Source organism: Oncorhynchus mykiss, chromosome 31 (assembly GCF_013265735.2).
Source record: "Oncorhynchus mykiss isolate Arlee chromosome 31, USDA_OmykA_1.1, whole genome shotgun sequence".
NCBI classification, from domain to species: domain Eukaryota; kingdom Metazoa; phylum Chordata; class Actinopteri; order Salmoniformes; family Salmonidae; genus Oncorhynchus; species Oncorhynchus mykiss.
The window spans coordinates 25391774-25412727 of NC_050571.1; the positions used below are offsets into that span (position 1 = coordinate 25391774).

Sequence of the window (20954 nt, forward strand, 5' to 3'; positions counted from 1 at the left end):
TTGTAGATGGAAATGGTTAGTATGGCTGTATGTTGAGACTTTAAAGGGTAAAAACATGTTCAATCAATAACAGAAGGACACACTACGGCCAGTGTATACAGTTTAGTTGTTCATTTATATTTCATGTAAATATGTACAGAAATATGGGAACGTTAGATACTAATAGTTACAGTAACAAAAGAAGCAACAGAGCTTTAATACTATGTCTAAATATCAACCCTTCACAAGAATCTCTCTCATTGGTCAAGCTGTATTCCAGCATACACAGTCTCCTCCCGCCCCTCAGGTCTGTCTCTCTCTGTGGTTGGTCTGGAACCCTTCAATACTACAACCTGTCCATACCCCACATCCTCTGGAACCTCCCTGTGTTTCTCCATCTTCTTTAGAATATTGATGTCAGCATATTCCAGCTCTGGACTCTCATCAGCATCTGTGGGGACTGGGGAGATGTGACATGAGTGTTTGGAGGGGGGGTTGACTACTGCACAGATCATTTGTAGACAATTACACTTTGAGGGTCAAAAGCCTACTTAATGGCCCAGTGCAGTCCAAATCATGTTTTTGCTGTGTTTTATATCATATTGTACAACAGCTGGTGAATATAACAAGTGCACTTGGCCTATCTGTAGATCTGGAAATAGCCCTATTGAAACGTATCTAGGCCGACACTGCGTGAAGTAGAAAAGCCCACATAAAAAGTTCTAAAGTGAGCAATAACACTGAAACAACAGTCACATGAGCTGACTGAATGTGCTATCAATCGGTGTACTGTACATAGTACTCTTTGTTTGTTAGATCTGTCACACTACTGACCTGGCGTCTGTGAAGGTGTCCTCCTCTTGTGAATACAGTATGGTCCTACCACCACGGTTAGGACCAGGACCACAGCTACTAGTGAGCCTATGACAGTCCCATAAGATTCTCCTGCATGATAAGGTGGAGAGAAATGGGGGAGAAGCATGAGGGTTAATGTATGTAAGCTGTCAAAGGAGCATTTTACACCCCAAAAAACATTTGTTCATATATTTATCATTAGTCCATGTTTGACACAGACCCTCACAAATGCATGTCAACATTCAAGAAGCCTTTAGCTTCTTTGGAAGATTTTATTTGGCTAAGAGACATGAGCTTTTTAGCTCCTCACCTCCAATGATCAGTTGTACTCCTCCGGTGCTCAAATGTGTTCCATTTGAACCATAGATTTCTAAGACATATTCACCAGAATCACTCTTTACTGTGTTAGATATCCTAAATGTTCCGATGTTGATAAAGAACTCTGATCTAGCTTTAATGGAGTCATGGATTCTCACTGTGTTGTTTTTCATTATGAATATCTGTATACTTGCACCAGTGGGGTCTTTTTTGAATATTAGTTCAGACCCTGTGGCATTATTCATCAGCTGAAGATAGACAGTTTCTCCAAGAGCTCCGTGACATGACATGTTCTGTCTAGCATCACAGGATTTCTCCTCCGTGCCTGAGGAAAGAAGGGGAAAAGGACACTTTTGTTGATAATGATTACTGTTATTCTTCATCTGAAACTCTAATAAAATGTTATTTTGTGACATGAATTGCCAGCATCTCACTGCTGGCTTGCCTAGAAAGCTAAGCAGGGTGGTGTCACGACTTTCGCCAAAGTCGGTCCCTCTCCTTGTTTGGGCGGCATTTGGTGGTCGACGTCACCGGCCTTCTAGCCATCGCCGATCCACTTTTCATTTTCCATTTGTTTTGTCTTTGTCTTACACACCTGGTTTCAATCCCCCAATTACTTGTTCATTATTTAACCCTCCGTTCCCCAATGTTTGTTTGTGAGTAATTGTTTGTATGTAAGACGGTCCGTTATGTGGGCTCACTTTTTTGTATTATATTTGTCTATTTTGAGTAAATTACGTTTATCTGCTGTCCTGCGCCTGACTCCTCTACACAAGCTACACACAGACCACATTACAGTTGGTGCCTGGATGGGAGACCAGATGCTGCTGGAAATGGTGTTAGAGGGCCAGTAGGATGCACCTTGTCCTCTAGTCTATTTTTTATATACATATCCCAGTGCACCAGGGCAGTGATTGGGGACATTGCCCTGTGTAGGAAGCTGTCTTTCAGATGGGACACGAAACAAGTGTCCTGACTTTTTGTGGTCACTAAAGATCCCATGGCACTTATCGTAAGAGTAGCAGTGCTAATCTCAGTGTCCTGACTAAATTCCCAATCTGGCCCTTACCATCATGGCCACCTAATCATCCCCAGCTTCCAATTGGCTCATTCATCCCTCCTGCTCTACCCTGTAACTATTCCCCAGGTTGCTGCTGTAAATAAGAATGTGTTCTCAGTCAACTTACCTGGTAAAATAAGGGGTAAAAAAAATATCTAATTTGACAAGTAAATAATTTCAGCTTGCTTGCGAGGTATTAAAGCCATCAAACATGATGTGCACTGTGATAGGCCTATTACACTGATTTATGTCTGTTTCTTTTCTCCTCATTATAACGTGGTATTGTACTCTGCTGTAATTATTCAGTTACCCTTTTTAACACTGCCTTATTATTAGAACATACATGACCTCCATAGACAAACAACTGTAGCCTCTTACCATTAGAGAGTCCAGTTAACATCACCAGGAGCCCAAACACCACAAGCATGTTGTCTTCACAATGGCCAACCACTGATATGTGTTATATATGTTGGCAACTATAGATTCACGACACAAATCCCAAACTCAGATGCCAAACTCAATCAACCTGATACATCAAGTGACTGGGATGTTTGAGCAAAACACACGATAGATTGTGTCACTTCAGGGATGAAAAAGGAAGTGTTTGAACACAGTCTTGATCTCACTTCTTTATTTCACAGACAAATGCATGCAAATGTTGTTAACAATAAGGCATAAGATACAACAAGAAGTAAGATACACCACACACACAAGTGAACAAGAGATCTTGAGACTAGATTTGCATGAGGGCTAAAAGAGGAAATGTGATACAGAAGAAATTGTCACACAGTCTTTGAGGACTTTGTATTTCTGTACCATAGACCGAGCCTTGTGGTAGGTCCATGTGAACTCTATACTGTACGTTATTTAGTAAATACTATGCCCTTTATACAGCTGTGTCTGTTGCTAGTCTCAAGTGCTAGTTTAACTGTCGCAAGAAAGGTTGAGAAACAATGTTACACCACACAGGTCATGTGTTCAATGTGAACCTCCTAATGGTGGCCTTGTGTGGGGAAACATTTTAAACATAGAAAATCAAGGTGAGAGTGTGTTTTTATAGACCTTTAGTTTGTGAACTGAATTAACTCTGAGTTCCACAGAAAATGTTGTGGACAGGTCAGATATGTTCCCGTAAATGCTTTTGTCGAAGAAATGGGTTGATGCCTCTATATGTTTGTCTGGTTCCATTCTTTATATGCTCTGTAGCCACCTCTTCTGTCATTGTACTGCTATCATTGTGGGGCCAGCGACCTTTCAGTTACTGGGCCAACGCTCTGACCTCAAGGCTACCTGGTGTCAGAGAAGGCTACTTTGTTGTTTTTTTGTTTATGCAACATATGATGTAATGCATAATAACTGATTCCAATAATGTATAGATGTCAAGAATTATAGATGACTACAATAGAAAATGTGTTTGACTAGGATTTTTGTTTTTGATTGGTTCACTGTGGAGTGACAATTTAATAACTGTTTCTAACTAACTTTAACTCTAAATGAGATATTTGGAATGGCAAAGGAGAAACACAGAGAGGAGTTGACTACACACCACAAACAGACTGGACCATCTTTATGCCACTACAGGGCAATACCATAATGACTATCATAAATACTGTGTCATATGTAGAGAATGTATACCACCAGAAACAGGATAGTACTGTCAGCTGCATTTGTGTTCTGAACATGTATTAATTTAGGTGAAAAAACAGTTATTATTGTAAAAACCAATTAAATCGGAATTACTTGTTTGTTTTCAACCTATTTTCAATAAAGTAGCCTATTCTGGTTATAAAAACAAATATTTTATGAATAAAGACTATATAAAATTACAATTAGTTAAAGTGTTTCCCTTTCGGAAATCTTAATATTTTAGCAATATAAAACAGAGTATGTGTTACACCAGTGTTTTTTTTTCTTAATATGAGTTCAGATCCCATGGCATCAGTCATCATCTGGAGAGAGACAGTTCCTTCCAAGAGCTTCATAACACTGAGATCCATACTCTCTACCAAGATCACAGGGTCTCCATGCCTGAGGATAGAGTGACAATGTTATCACAATTCTGACACAACTCGTATAATTCTTTATAATCTAATTATCGCATTCTGTGGCTAATAATGAGTGAACTTGCTAATAATATAAAAGTATAACATTACAATGCTCTAAATGTATAAAGAGAGAAATAAAGTAGAAACAAGAAATGGACATTAACATGATCTTCTCTGGTATGGTATTAGTATGAAAGGCTTTTGACATAAATATGTCTTCCATACACCAATAATATATCTGCTATGATTGGGGGACACAAAACATTAAACATTGACTTAGCCTTTTCAATGCAGTAAAAGGACAACTACATAGGAACCCAAATAAACAATAGAATGACCATGAGACTCCAGCTAACATCACAAAAAGTCAAAACACAGCCTCATGTCTCTTCACAAAGCAGCAACTTAGCAAAGGAACCTACTGTACTTATACAAAATCTTACATTTTTTTATCAGTCCTCCATTTCTACGAGTGTAATTTTGTCATAAACCTATTCATAGGTTATGACTCAGAGGAAAGAGGAAGAGCCTCATCAGAGTTTCACTTCTTAATTCAAACAGCCAGGCTGGATACATGTCTTTTGTGTGATTATATCAGTGAAGAAGCAAAACGTGTTAAGTGAGGCTACTTTTAAGTGTGATGAAGATATGTTGGCACCTGAGAATATAACATCTAATTTGTTGTGTCAGGGCAGTGGTCAGCTCTCACACACTGCTGTCCAACACTGACATGAAGACACTACCTTCTTCTACACAATTAGTAGGCTCTTTCATTTCATTTTAGATTGTTATCGTTTGAAAAAGTAACGAACAAGTAAGAGAGAGAGATAGAAAGACAGGAATTTGAGAGGAGGAGATGTGAGAGAAATAAGAAGTGAAAAAGAGAGGACCAGCAGTGTTTCCCTAAACGTGGTTAGTGACTAGTGTTTTTGACAGGCTGCAACTGATTCCTTTTGGGTTACAGCTGTTGGCTAGACACAATAACATGACTTTATAATGGACTGGATATATGTTATATACTATAATGGATATAGCACTTTGTGGGGGCTCAAACCTTGTTGAATTGGGTTTCTTATTGGATGCAGAAAAAGATGTGCTTTAGAAAACAGTTTGAACCATTCTGCCATTGAGGATAGAGTGAAAATTATATCGTTCTCAACTGAACCTTTTTCATAATTTCACTTATGGACCTTGTGACCAATATGATCATTTTACAAGTAAAATCATTAACAAACTTATTTTGGAATGAATGATTGTTTATCACTGATTTTAGTCATAAAATGGAGATACAATTTTAATATCTGTAAGATACTGTATGAATGATTTTGCTTACAACAAGACAGTCCCACTACCATCATTAGAGGTCCATACACAGCATGCATGTTGATTAATCTGTCACAACAGGTCGCTGGCCCCACAATGATAGCAGTACAATGACAGAAGAGGTGGCCACATGGCATATAAAGAATGGAACCAGACAAACATATAGAGGCATCATCCCTTCATTAACAATAGCATCCAGGGGAACATATCTGACCTGCCGTAACATTTTCTGTGGTCCTCAACGTTAATTCAGTTCACAAACTAAAGGTCTATTAAAACACAACTTGATTTTTTATGGAATAAATGTATTTCCACATCAGGGCTGCAGATGGCTACTGGTGGTTAGAGCATTGGGTCAGTAACCGAAAGGTTGCTAGATTGATTCCCCAAATCATTCTGCCCCTGAACAAGGCAGTTAACCCACTGTTCCTAGGTCATTGTAAATAGGAATTTGTTCTTAACTGACTTGCCTAGTTATATAAAATTAGAATGCTCACAGTCAACACAGTGGTGTAATGTTTTGGGGTATCTGTACTGTCATGACTGTTCTGATCAGGTCAGGTTACAGGAGACCACAACCCTACAGATTATCTCTCAACCCCAACAGAGGAGGAGAGATCTAGGGGTCTAAAGATGTGGGGGTTTTATGACCCCTCACGCCCCTGGTAAATTTCAGGCCACAGATACATTCCTTTGTCCTGTTACTATGGAGAACCAGCCTCAGAACATTAAACATGAAATAAGGGGACTTGGAACAATGGTTTCCGTCAGCCACAATGGTGGTCATGACGATAGATGGAATATGAAAATGTAAGTCATTTTTGTTTTGTTATTAAAGGTTAATAGATGACGTTATTACGAAAACATTGTAACGTGAAGCGTTTTCCTAGTATATGTGTGATGTTTATACATTGTACGTTGTGTGGAAAATGTCCAAATCAAAGGGAATGTTTTGGTAACGATGAAAAGTTGGTTGTCTAAAATTGGATTTGAGTAAAATCTAGACCTTGCCTCATAATTTGATACGCCCAGAGAATTGCCCTAAAGGCGGTTACGCCCACTTCTGACCCAAGGGTATAAAACCTGTGAGTAAAGAATTTACAGGAAGACTATGTGACCCAAGCTACAGCCAAGGTCGAAAAAGTCAATGAACCCAAAACGCAACGCAAGTTTGAAGACAAATAAATATTTTTCTACCCAAGCTATGGATGAGTAGCTGTGTCTAAGCGGGTGAATTCAAGTCGAACCACCTAGCCTCCATCTCCCATCGAATCGTGGCATCTACACTGTTTCATTCCAACGCTGTGAGCTCTGAGCTACAGAGTTGTCTGTCCTCAGAAGACCCCTTACAGAGCAAGGGTGAGGGAACAGACTCCTAAGCCAAAGGGACACTGACATCGGGAGGACGATCAGAGAGGTGCGCTGGAGTAGTGCGTCATCAAACAGCCTGAATGGTCTGCACAGAGAATCCTCTGAGATCTTCCTCACGTAATTAGATAATTATATTCTGACCCATAAGAGCGGCAGTTTGGGGCAAGGCTAGGGTTAGAATAAGCACAGCTGACAAATTCACCCAAATGTATATTTCTCTCGTGTACTTTCTTTTTCCTCTCTCTCTTTGATATCCCCATTCTGGGTAACACGCGCCATAGTGTGTTGGCCCGTTATACTAAGTTCTAATCAATAGCCTATAATGTGTTTTATCTACGTGTATCTTTTATCATCATTTTAGCTTTCTCGTAAATAAATATTCAACTAAGATTTGTGTGGTATGAACTCATTGGTGAGACCCGGGTCCGTGCAGATTCACAGACTATACGACGTTCGGAACGAGATTGTAGAGGTAACTGGTTAATTAGCGGCTGTTGTAAAATGGATATTCTGATATTCTTTGAGTTAATTTGGGAAATAGAAACTCAATAAAAACTAGTTTTCCCATGGTGCCCCAGGTTAATGAGTTAATAATTGCTTGATTCAGTTAATAATTCGATGAGCAACAGTCATCGCATTAACTAATAAAACATCACGACAGTACTTTATTTGTCACGCCCTGGCCATAGAGGTTATTTTATTCTCTATTTTGGTTAGGCCAGGGTGTGACTAGGGCATTCTAGTTTCATTATGTCTATGTTTTCTATTTCTTTGTGTTTGGTCGGGTGTGGTTCTCAATCAGAGGCAGCTGTCTATCGTTGTCTCTGATTGAGAATCATACTTAGGTAGCCTTTTCCCCACCTGGGTTTGTGGGTAGTTATTTTCTGTTTTGTTTTTCTACACCTGACAGAACTGTTCATTGTCGTTTTGCTCTTTGTTATTTTGTTCAAGTGTTTTTTTGAAAGTAAATCATGAACACTTACCACGCTGCGCTTTAGTCCACTCCCTCTTCTTTTAATGCCCGTAACATTATTACTTATATTTTTGACAACAAGAAAATAATATACTTCTTACTCCATGCTTAACTGGACAGAAAAATTGTCCAATTCACACATTTATCAAGATAACATCCCTGGTCATCCCTACTGCCTCTGATCTGGCAGACTCACTAAACACACATGCTTCATTTGGAAATGATATCTGAGTGTTGGAGTGTGCACCTGGCTATCTTTAAAAAATGGTGCTGCCTGGTTTGCTTAATATAAGGACTTGGAAATGATGTATACTTTTGATATTTCAGTATATTTTAGCAATCACATTTACTTCGACACGTAACTACATTTAAAGCCAAATCATTTCACTTTTACTCGAGTAGTATTTTAATGGGTGACATTCACTTTTATTTGAATCATGCTCTATTAAGGTATTTTACATTTACTCAAGTGTGACAATTTGCTACCACCCCGGAGTGAACACATGACCTGTGTTGTGTAACAGTGTTTCTCAACCTTTCTTGCACCAGGGATGGTTGTTCCTCCTTTGAGAAGTGCATTAAGTTAAACTAGTACTTGAGAACTGACTGAGTTGGTGTCAGAGAAACACTCTCTCTATATATATATTTATTTCTTAATGTGTTTGAGCCAGTCGTCCGGAACAGCTGATACTCTTATGCATTCTTCAATGTTACTTTCCTCGAAGCAAGCATATAAGTATTTTAGCTAGTCTGGTAGGCTCGTGTCAATAGGCAGCTCACCGCTGTGCTTCCTTTTGTAGTCTGTATTAGTTTGCAAGCCCTGCCACATCCGGAGAGCATCAGAGCCAGTGCAGTACGATCCAATCTTAGTCCTGTATTGACACACTGTTTGATGGTTCGTCGGAGGGCATAGCGGGATTTTTTATAACCTTCCGGGTTGGAGTCCCGCTCCTTGAAAGTGGCACCTCTACCCTTTAGATCAGTGCGGATGTTGCCTGTAATCCATGGCCTTTGGTTGGGGTATGTGCGTACGGTCACTGTGGGACAAGGTAATCGATGCACTTATTGATGAAGCCAGTGACTGATGTGATGTACTACACAATGCCATCGGAAGAATTCCGGTACAGTCCTGTACCTTAGAATCTGCTTCATCTGACCACTTTTTTATTGACCGAGTCACTGATGCTTCCTACTTTAGTTTTTGCTTGTAAGCAGGAATTAGGAGGATAGAGTTAAGATTAGATTTGCCAAATGGAGGGTGAGGGAGAGCTATGTACGCGTCTCTGTGTGTGGAGTAAAGGTGGTCTAGAGTTTTTTTTTTCCTCTGGTTGCACATTTAACATACTGGTAGAAATGAGGTGACACGAATTTGAGTTTCCCTGCATTAACCTGTTGCGACGAGCAATCCCGTATCCGGGAGCGTAATTATAGCCTCAAGCTCATTACCATAACGCAACGTTAACTATTCATGAAAATCGCAAATGAAATTAAATAAATATATTGGCTCACAAGCCTAGCCTTTTGTTAGCAACACTGTCATCTCAGATTTTCAAAAAATGCTTTTCAACCATAGCTACACAAGCATTTGTGTAAGAGTATTGATAGCTAGCATAGCATTAAGCCTAGCATTCAGAAGGCAACATTTTCACAAAAACAAGAAAAGCATTCAAATAAATAATTTACCTTTGAAGAACTTCTAAGGAACTTTCTAAATAACTTTTAAGGGCAGTTCTGAAGGAACATTATGAAACTATGAAAATATGTAAAAAGATCTTAATACATTACTGTGCTTTGAGTTTGAGCTTGATTAAAATTAAAACAGCAGTAAGCAGTATAACATCATCATTAGTCATCAGTCATGGTCCCCATGGCAACTTTCATGACAACAACACCCCTCTTAGAGTCCCACCGTGATCCACCTGAGAGACTTCAAACACTGCTTACTCACCATCATCTGGAGAGAGAGAAAAAGAGAGTGAGCGAGAGAGAGTGAGCTAGAGAGAGAGAGAGAGAATTAAGAATAATAATAACATTTTACTTATCAAAATCAAAATACATTAAAACAAAGGTGCAATGATGCGTTACTGACCTTGTTCTTGAGGACAAGTTTTCTTCTTGTAGAAACAGTATGATCCCAGACAGATTGTCAGCAGAATGAAGACTTCAGCAAGTTGGAAATAAACAAACACATTGAACACTGGTCCTGGGGGACAGAAGGGAGAAGGTATAACACCTAAATTAACTAATCAGCTAATTAATCAAATCCATAAAAATGAACTGCAGTAAGATCTGCTATCAACATAAAACCTACTAGCCCATGAGGAGATTTCCACTGAATGTTCTGATAAAGGGAGACTGCAGTAAATCATTTTCTGTGGCTGGGACGTGTTACTAAGGTTTCATGCCTCTTACCAGAGGTTGCCTCTATCACAGTTGTGGAGGCCACTGTTGTAGGGTATTATTACCCTCAATAACCCACCCTGAAATCTTTGTCTCCTCACTTTATTGTTTTTGAAAGTTGCGACAGTGTCTCCTTGCAAAGTTTTATTTACATACTTTTTTACTTTGGATCCTGCATCGCGGTTAGCCTCAGCTGCTGGGACAGCTACAACCTGTCCCGGGATCCTGCCAGACCAAAAAGCCTGAAGTTGTTTACCGTAGCTTAGCTACTAGCCTAGCTGGTAGCTATCAGTATCAAGCTAGCAAGGTTTCCCAACCCTTGTGCCTGGGACCTCAGAGGTTTCCCACAATAATTGTGTTTGGATTCCCTGCTGCCTGTTGCCTTTTCCCTGCAACATGACCTGGCTGGAACTGCATTGTATGGCTACCAACATTAACTGATGCTGTGACCAACAGTATGTGCAAAGACACTGCTTTCGTGTGGATTTAAAGGAGGAAACATATTTCTGCTTTTTGGATTTTGCCATTATTGTGAACTCTTTTTGTTCATTTGTTCATCATGCAAGGAGAGAGACACAGAAGCCTAGCTGGCCGTATTTCTCAGATGGAGGTCATTATTGAACATTTTCAATGGTGCAGGAGCTGTGTTTATTTAGCTTTATTCTGAGACAATGTTGACTGCCCAGACTTTCAATGTAGCAACTGTTTGCATGCAGAGGACTGCAGACCAAAAATACATAAGTATTCAGATCCCTATGAGACGTGTGTATCCTGTTTCATTGATCGTCCTTGAGATGTTTCCACAACTTGATTAGAGTCCATCTATGGTCAATTACATTGATTGGGCATGATTTGGAAATGCACATTCCATTCTATTTAAGGTCCCACAGTTGACAGTGAATGTCAGAGCAAAAACCAAACCATGAGGTCGAAGGAATTGTCTGTAGAGCTCTGAGACAGGATTGTGTTGAAGCACAGATCTGGGGAAGGGTACTAAAACATTTCTGCAGCATTTAAGGTCTTCCTAGAGCTGGCAACATGGCCAAACAGATCAATCGGGGGCAGTAGAGCCTTGGTCAGGGAGGTGACCAAAAATCAAACTGTCACTGAGTCACTGAAAGAGCTCCAAAGTTCCTCTGTGGAGATGGAAGAACTTTCCAGAAGGACAACCATCTCTGCACCACTCCACCAATAAGGCCTTTATGGTAGAGTGGCCAGACGGAAGCCAATCCTCAGTAAAAGGCACATGACAGCCACTCTCAGTAAAAGGCACATGACAGCCTGCTTGGAGTTTGCCAAAAGGCACCTAAAGACTTTCAGACCATGAGAAACAAGATTTTCTGGTCTGATGAAACAAAGATTCTACTCTTTGGCCTGAATGCCAAGCATCATGTCTAGAATACACAAAGAACAGAGCGATCCTTGGTGAAAACCTGCTCCAGAGCGCTCAGGTCCTCAGACCCGGGCGAAGGTTCACCTTCTAACAGGACAACAACCCTAAGCACACAGCCAAGACAACGCAGGAGTGGCTTCAGGACAGTCTCCAAAAATCTTTGAGTGGCTCAGGCAGAGCCCGGACTTGAACCCGATCAAATGTCTCTGGAGAGACCTCAAAATAGCTCTGCAGCGATGCTCCCCATACAACCTGACAGAGCTTGAGAGGATCTGCAGAGTTGAATGGGAGGAACTCCCCAAATACAGGTGTGCCAAGCTTGTAGCGTCATACCCAAGAATACTTGAGGCTGTAATCGCTGCCAAAGGTGCTTCAACAAAGTTCTGAGTAAAGGGTCTGAATGTAAATATAATAAATACCTGTTGTTGCTTTGTCATTATGGGGTACTGTGTGTAGATTGATGAGAAATCAAAAACTTGCTAGTAACAGATGACATACATATTCTGAAACTCACTTAGACAATTTTTTGATAATACAGTGGAAGCAATACATGGTTATAACATCTACAGAATGGACAGAAATATCAATGGGGTGGTGTTGCAGTCTATATTCAGAACCACATACCTTTAAAGCTTGTAAAAAATCTCATATTAAATACTGTGGAAATAATATGGCTACAAGTTAATCTGCCTTACCTAAATTCCATTCTTGTGGGAAGCTGCTACTGACCACCAAGTCCTAACAGTCACTATCTAGATAATATGTGTGAAATCAAATCAAATTTTATTAGTCACATACACATATTTAGCAGATGTTATTGCGGGTTTAGTGAAATGCTTGTGTTCCTAGTGCCAACAGTGCAGTAGTATCTAACAATACACACATATCTAAATGTAAAATAATGGAAATAAGAAATGCATGCAACCCACTGCTGTTTCCTGAAGTCCACGGGATAGGGCAGTGTGCAGTGCGATGGCAATTGCATCGTCTGTTGATCTATGCAAATTGAAGTGGGTCTAGGGTGTAAGGTAGAGATCATTTGATCCTTAACTAGCCTTGTTATGGTGAGTGAATGAGGACCCAAAAGCGAACTAACTTAAACAGAGCTTCTTTAATAACCAAACATAGGTAGGCTCAGATAGACCGGCAGATTCCGACAGGACAGGACAAGGTACAGCAAACATGACGATAGTCTGGCTCAGGCATGAAACACAAACAAGAATCCGACAAGGACAGGAACAGAAACAGAGAGAGATATAGGGACCTAATCAGAGGGAAAAAAGGGAACAGGTGGGAAACGGGGTGAATGGGTAGTTAGAGGAGACAAGGAACAGCTGGGAGAAAGCGGGGGAGAAAAGGTAACCTAACAACGACCAGCAGAGGGAGACAGGGTGAAGGGAAAGGACAGAGACAAGACACAACATGACAGTACCCCCCCACTCACCGAGCGCCTCCTGGCGCACTCGAGGAGGAAACCTGGCGGCAACGGAGGAAATCCTCGATCAGCGCACGGTCCAGCACGTCCCGAGAGGGAACCCAACTCCTCTCCTCAGGACCGTACCCCTCCCAATCGACAAGGTACTGGTGACCACGGCCCCGAGGACGCATGTCCAAAATCCTGCGGACCCTGTAGATGGGTGCGCCCTCGACAAGGATGGGGGGGGGGGGGGGGAAGACGAGCGGGGGCGCGAAGAACGGGCTTAATACAGGAGACATGGAAGACCGGGTGGACGCGACGAAGGTATCGCGGAAGAAGAAGTCGAACTGCGACAGGATTAATGACCCGAGAAATACGGAACGGACCAATGAACCGCGGGGTCAACTTGCGAGAAGCCGTCTTAAGGGGAAGGTTCTGAGTGGAGAGCCAAACTCTCTGACCGCGACAATATCTAGGACTCTTAGTTCTACGCTTATTAGCAGCCCTCACAGTCTGCGCCCTATAACGGCAAAGTGCAGACCTGACCCTCTTCCAGGTGCGCTCGCAACGTTGGACAAAAGCCTGAGCGGAGGGGACGCTGGACTCGGCGAACTGAGATGAGAACAGCGGAGGCTGGTACCCGAGGCTACTCTGAAAAGGAGATAGCCCGGTCGCAGACGAAGGAAGCGAGTTGTGGGCGTATTCTGCCCAGGGGAGCTGTTCTGACCAAGACGCAGGGTTGCGAAAAGAAAGACTGCGTAAGATGCGACCAATAGTCTGATTGGCCCGTTCTGCTTGACCGTTAGACTGGGGGTGAAAGCCGGAAGAGAGACTGACGGAAGCCCCAATCAAACGGCAAAACTCCCTCCAAAATTGAGACGTGAATTGCGGACCTCTGTCCGAAACGACGTCTGACGGAAGGCCATGAATTCTGAAAACATTCTCGATGATGATTTGTGCCGTCTCTTTAGCAGAAGGAAGCTTAGCAAGGGGAATGAAATGAGCCGCCTTAGAGAACCTATCGACAACCGTAAGAATAACAGTCTTCCCCGCTGACGAAGGCAGTCCGGTGACAAAATCTAAGGCGATGTGAGACCACGGTCGAGAGGGAATAGGAAGCGGCCTGAGACGGCCGGCAGGAGGAGAGTTACCGGACTTAGTCTGCGCGCAGACCGAACAAGCAGCCACGAAACGACGCGTGTCATGCTCCCGGGTGGGCCACCAAAAACGCTGGCGAATGGAAGCAAGCGTACCCCGAACGCCAGGGTGGCCGGCTAACTTGGCAGAGTGAGCCCACTGAAGAACGGCCAGACGAGTAGGAACGGGAACGAAAAGAAGGTTCCTAGGACAAGCGCGCGGCGACGGAGTGTGAGTGAGCGCTTGTTTTACCTGCCTCTCAATTCCCCAGACAGTCAACCCGACAACACGCCCCTCAGGGAGAATCCCCTCGGGGTCAGTGGAGGCTACTGAAGAACTGAAGAGACGAGACAAAGCATCAGGCTTGGTGTTCTTAGAGCCCGGACGATAAGAAATCACGAACTCGAAACGAGCGAAAAACAGCGCCCAACGCGCCTGACGCGCATTAAGTCGTTTGGCAGAACGGATGTACTCAAGGTTCCTATGGTCAGTCCAAACGACAAAAGGAACGGTCGCCCCCTCCAACCACTGTCGCCATTCGCCTAGGGCTAACCGGATGGCGAGCAGTTCGCGGTTACCCACATCATAGTTACGTTCCGACGGCGACAGGCGATGAGAAAAATACGCGCATGGGTGGACCTTGTCGTCAGAGAGGGAGCGCTGAGAAAGAATGGCTCCCACGCCCACCTCTGACGCGTCAACCTCGACAACGAACTGTCTAGAGACGTCAGGTGTAACAAGGATAGGAGCGGATGTAAAACGATTCTTGAGGAGATCAAAAGCTCCCTGGGCGGAAACGGACCACTTAAAGCACGTCTTGACAGAAGTAAGGGCTGTGAGAGGAGCTGCCACCTGACCGAAATTACGGATGAAACGACGATAGAAGTTCGCGAAGCCGAGAAAGCGCTGCAGCTCGACGCGTGACTTAGGGACGGGCCAATCAATGACAGCTTGGACCTTAGCGGGATCCATCTTAATGCCTTCAGCGGAAATAACAGAACCGAGAAATGTGACAGAGGAGGCATGAAAAGTGCACTTCTCAGCCTTCACAAAAAGACAATTCTCTAAAAGGCGCTGGAGGACACGTCGAACGTGCTGAACATGAATCTGGAGTGACGGTGAAAAAATCAGGATATCGTCAAGGTAAACGAAAACAAAGATGTTCAGCATGTCTCTCAGGACATCATTGACTAATGCCTGAAAGACAGCTGGAGCGTTAGCGAGGCCGAAAGGAAGAACCCGGTATTCAAAGTGCCCTAACGGAGTGTTAAACGCCGTCTTCCACTCGTCCCCCTCCCTGATGCGCACGAGATGGTAAGCGTTACGAAGGTCCAACTTAGTGAAAAACCTGGCTCCCTGCAGGATCTCGAAGGCTGAAGACATAAGAGGAAGCGGATAACGATTCTTCACTGTTATGTCATTCAGCCCTCGATAATCTATGCAGGGGCGCAGAGACCCGTCCTTCTTCTTGACAAAAAAAAACCCCGCTCCGGCGGGAGAGGAGGAGGGGACTATGGTACCGGCGTCAAGAGCTACAGACAAATAATCTTCGAGAGCCTTACGTTCGGGAGCCGACAGAGAGTATAGTCTACCCCGGGGGGGGGTGGTTCCCGGAAGGAGATCAATACTACAATCATACGACCGGTGTGGAGGAAGAGAGGTGGCCCTGGACCGACTGAACACCGTGCGCAGATCGTGATATTCCTCCGGCACCCCTGTCAAATCACCAGGCTCCTCCTGTGAAGAAGAGACAGAGGAAACAGGAGGGATAGCAGACATTAAACATTTCACATGACAAGAGACGTTCCAGGAGAGGATAGAATTACTAGACCAATTAATGGAAGGATTATGACAAACTAGCCAGGGATGGCCCAAAACAACAGGTGTAAAAGGTGAACGAAAAATTAAAAAAGAAATGGTTTCACTATGATTACCAGAAACAGTGAGGGTTAAAGGTAGCGTCTCACGCTGAATCCTGGGGAGAGGACTACCATCCAGGGCGAACAAGGCCGTGGGCTCCTTTAACTGTCTGAGAGGAATGTCATGTTCCCGAGCCCAGGTCTCGTCCATAAAACAGCCCTCCGCCCCAGAGTCTATTAAGGCACTGCAGGAAGCTGACGAACCGGTCCAGCGTAGATGGACCGACAAGGTAGTGCAGGATCTTGAAGGAGAGACAGGAGTAGTAGCGCTCACCAGTAGCCCTCCGCTTACTGACGAGCTCTGGCCTTCTACTGGACATGAAGTGACAAAATGACCAGCGGAACCGCAATAGAGACAGAGGCGGTTGGTGATTCTCCGTTCCCTCTCCTTAGTCGAGATGCGGATACCTCCCAGCTGCATGGGCTCAGCACCCGAGCCGGCAGAGGAAGATGGTAGTGATGCGGAGAGGGGGGCGACGGAGAGCGCGAGCTCCTTTCCACGAGCTCGGTGACGAAGATCAACCCGTCGCTCAATGCGAATAGCGAGTTCAATCAAGGAATCCACGCTGGAAGGAACCTCCCGGGAGAGAATCTCATCCTTTACCTCTGCGCGGAGACCCTCCAGAAGACGAGCGAGCAAGGCCGGCTCGTTCCAGCCACTGGAGACAGCAAGAGTGCGAAACTCAATAGAGTAGTCGGTTATGGATCGATTGCCTTGACATAGGGAAGACAGGGCCCTGGAAGCCTCCTCCCCAAAAACAGATCGATCAAAAACCCGTATCATCTCCTCCTTAAAGTCCTGATACTGGTTAGTACACTCAGCCCTTGCCTCCCAGATTGCCGTGCCCCACTCACGAGCCCGTCCAATAAGGAGAGATATGACGTAGGCGACACGAGCAGTGCTCCTGGAGTAAGTGTTGGGCTGGAGAGAAAACACAATATCACACTGGGTGAGGAACGAGCGGCATTCAGTGGGCTCCCCAGAGTAACACGGCGGGTTATTGATTCTGGGCTCCGGAGATTCGAAAGCCCTGGAAGTGGCCGGTGGATCGAGGCGGAGATGGTGAACCTGTTCTGTGAGGTTGGAGACTTGGGTGGCCAGGGTCTCAACGGCATGTCGAGCAGCAGACACTTCCTGCTCGTGTCTGCCTAGCATCGCTCCCTGGATCCCGACGGCTGAGTGGAGAGGGTCCGAAGTCGCTGGGTCCATTCTTGGTCGGATTCTTCTGTTATGGTGAGTGAATGAGGACCCAAAAGCGAACTAACTTAAACAGAGCTTCTTTAATAACCAAACATAGGTAGGCTCAGATAGACCGGCAGATTCCGACAGGACAGGACAAGGTACAGCAAACATGACGATAGTCTGGCTCAGGCATGAAACACAAACAAGAATCCGACAAGGACAGGAACAGAAACAGAGAGAGATATAGGGACCTAATCAGAGGGAAAAAAGGGAACAGGTGGGAAACGGGGTGAATGGGTAGTTAGAGGAGACAAGGAACAGCTGGGAGAAAGCGGGGGAGAAAAGGTAACCTAACAACGACCAGCAGAGGGAGACAGGGTGAAGGGAAAGGACAGAGACAAGACACAACATGACAAGCCTCTCCAAGCACTTCATGATGACAGAAGTGAGTGCTAAGGGGTGGTAGTCATTTAGTTCTGTTACCTTTACTTTCTTGTGTACAGGAGCAATGGTGGACATCTTGACGCAAGTGGGGACAGCAGACTGGGATAGGGAGAGATTGAATATGTCTGTAAATACTCAAGCCAGCTGGTCTGCGCATGCTCTGAGGAACCTGCTAGGGATGCCGTCTGGGCCGGCATCCACTGTACTGACGTTTTGCCAATTTGATTGCTTTACAGAGGGAAGAACTACACTGCTGGTATTCAACCATATTCCCAGTCACCTTGAAATGGTTAAATGCAGTGGTTCGCGCTTTCAGTTTTGAATGGATGCTGCCATCTATCCAAGGTTTCTGGTTTGGGTAGGTTTTAATAGTCACAGTTCGAACAAAATCACCTATACACTTCTTGATCAGGTCAGTCACCGTGTCCGCGTCTACAGTTGAATTCGGAAGTTTACATACACCTTCGCCAAATACATTAAACTCGGGTTTTCACAATTCCCAACATTTAATCCCAGTAAAAATTGCCTGTTTTAGGTCAGTTAGGATCACCACTTTATTTTAAGAATGTGAAATGTCAGAATAATAGTCGAGATAATTATTTATTTCAGCATTTCTTTCTTTCATCACATTCCCAGGGGGTCAGAAGTTGACATACACTCAATTGGTATTTGGTAGCATTGCTTTTAAATAGTTTTTCTTGGGTCAAACCTTTCGGGGAGCCTTCCACAAGATTCCCACAAACTGTTGGGTGAATTTTGGCCCATTCCTCCTGACAGAGCTGGTGTAACTGAGTCAGGTTTTGTCAGCCTCCATGCTCGCTTTTTCAGTTCTGCCCACAAATGTTCTATAGGATTGAGGTCAGGGCTTTGTGATGGCCACTCCAATACCTTGACTTTGTTGTTCTTAAGCCATTTCTCCACAACTTTGGAAGTATGCTTGGGGCTATTGTGCATTTGGAAGACCCATTTGCAACCAAGCTTTAAATTCCCGAGTGATGTCTTGAGATGTTGCTTCAATATAGCCACATAATTTTCCTTTCCTCATGATGCCATCTATTTTGTGAAGTGCACCAGTCACTCCTGCAGCAAAGCACTCCCACAACATGATGCTGCCACCCCCGTGCTGCACGGTTGGGATGGTGTTCTTCAGCTTGCAAGCCTCCAAACATAAAGATGGTCATTATGGCCAAACAGTTCTATTTTTGTTTCCTCAGACCAGAAGGCATTTCAACAAAAAGTATGATCTTTGTCCCCATGTGCAGTTGCAAACCGTAGTCCGGCTTTTTTATGGCGGTTTTGGAGCAGTGGCTTCTTCCTTGCTGAGCGGCCTTTCATGTTATGTTGATATAGGACTCGTTTTACTCTGGATATAGATACTTTTGTACCAGTTTCCTCCAGCATCTTCACAAGGTCCCTTGCTGTTGTTCTGGGATTGATTTGCACTTTTCGCACCAAAGTATGTTCATCTCTAGAAGACAGAATGCGTCTCCTTCCTGAGCGGTTGTCACATCCTGACCAGATCAACGTGGTACCTTCAGGCATTTGGAAATTGCTCCCAAAAATGAACCACTTGTGGAGGTCTAAAACTTTTTCTGAGGTCTTGGCTGATTTATTTTGATTTTCTCATGAAGCAAAGAAGCACTGAGTTTGAAGGTAGGCCTTGAAATACAGGTACACCTCCAATTGACTCAAGTGATGTCAGTTAGCCTATCAGGAGCTTCTAAAGCCATGACATTGGAATTTTCCAAGCTGTTTAAAGGCACAGTCAACTTAGTGTATGTAAACTTCTGACCCATTGGAATTGTAAAAGAGTGAAATAATCTGTATGTAAACTATTGTTGGAAAAATGACTTGTCATGCACAAAGTAGATGTCCTAACCGACTTGCCAAAACTATAGTTTGTTAAGGGAGGGTGGGGGAGGGCCTTGTAGGCATCCCATAAGGGAGAATAACAGTGGTTGAGCGTTTTAGCAGCGAAAGTACTACAGTCAGTGTGTTGAAAGAACTTTGGTTGCGTTTTCCTCAAATTTGCATTCGTAAAATCCCCAGCTACAATAAATGCGGCCTCAGGACATGTGGTTTCCAGTTTGCAAAAAGTATTGTGTAGTTCCTTTAGGGCCGTCATGGTATCGGCTTGAATGGGAATATTCACGGCTGTGACTATAACCGAAGATAATTATCTTGGGAGGTAATACGGTCTGCATTTTATTGTGAGGTATACTAGGTCGGGTGAACAAAATTACTTTTTCTACATTATCAGAATCACACCATGAGTAGTAAATCATGAAACATACACCACTGCATTTCTTCTTCCCGGAGAGTTCTTTTACCCTGTATGCGCAATGTACTGAGAACCCAGCTGGCTGTATGGACGGGGACAGTATATCCAGAGAGAGCAATGATTCTGTGAAACAGAGTATGTTATGGACCCTGATGTCTCTCTGAAAGGAGATCCTCGCCCTGAGCTCGTCTACTTTATTGTTCAGAGACTGAACATTAGCAGGTAAAATACTCGGAAGCAGGGAATTGTTTGCAAGCCTCCTGAGTCGAACTAGAAGTCCACTCCGAATACCTCTTCACCCTCGACATCTTCTTGTTGCAGCCTCTGGGATAGGTTCAATTACCCTGGGTTACAAATAAAGGATCCAATTTGGGAAAATCCTGATCGTAATGCTGGTGATTTACTGCCTCTCTGATATGCAAAAGTTTTTTCCGGCTGTATGAAATGACACAAAAAAAGTTCTAGGCTAATAAAATGAGAAATAGCACACAAAAAAAAAAAAATACTGCAGAGTTGCTTAGGAGCTAGAAGCAGAGCTGACATGTCTGTCGGCGCCATCTTGCAATCTGGCTTGATAATGTATGTGATATCAACAGAGAGGTATATTTTCTGTGTGATTTCAATATTGGCTGGCTTTCAACAAGTTCCCCACAAAATCTTCAAACTGTAACTAGCGCCTGCAACCTGGTTCATGTTACAAGGGTAGTTAACTTCTTATGGCTGGGGGGCAGTATTGAGTTGCTTGGATGAATAAGGTGCCCAAAGTAAACGGCCTGCTGCTCAGTCTCAGTTGCAAATATATGCATAGCATTGTTATTATTATTGGATAGAAATCACTGTAAAGTTTCTAAAACTG

The 20954-nt window shown here is 43.6% G+C and overlaps 1 protein-coding gene across 2 annotated transcripts in view; it reads right to left on the reverse strand.

Moving 5' to 3' along the window:
* The window catches only part of LOC110504834 (titin), a 66697-nt gene that overhangs the window by 37286 nt on the left and 8457 nt on the right, over window positions 1-20954 (reverse strand). Inside the window, exons 5-10 of one of the 2 annotated variants that reach the window (XM_036970121.1) lie at window positions 10014-10127; window positions 9873-9878; window positions 2591-4240; window positions 1145-1477; window positions 814-924; window positions 343-439 (exon numbers count right to left, since the gene is read on the reverse strand). In XM_036970121.1, the coding sequence (XP_036826016.1) occupies window positions 4224-4240; window positions 9873-9878; window positions 10014-10127 (137 nt within the window). In that variant the 3' untranslated portion in view covers window positions 343-439; window positions 814-924; window positions 1145-1477; window positions 2591-4223. Of the gene's footprint in view, window positions 1-342; window positions 440-813; window positions 925-1144; window positions 1478-2590; window positions 4241-9520; window positions 9879-10013; window positions 10128-20954 lie in introns of those variants that run through there. The other variant, XM_021583674.2, reaches the window with a different exon arrangement.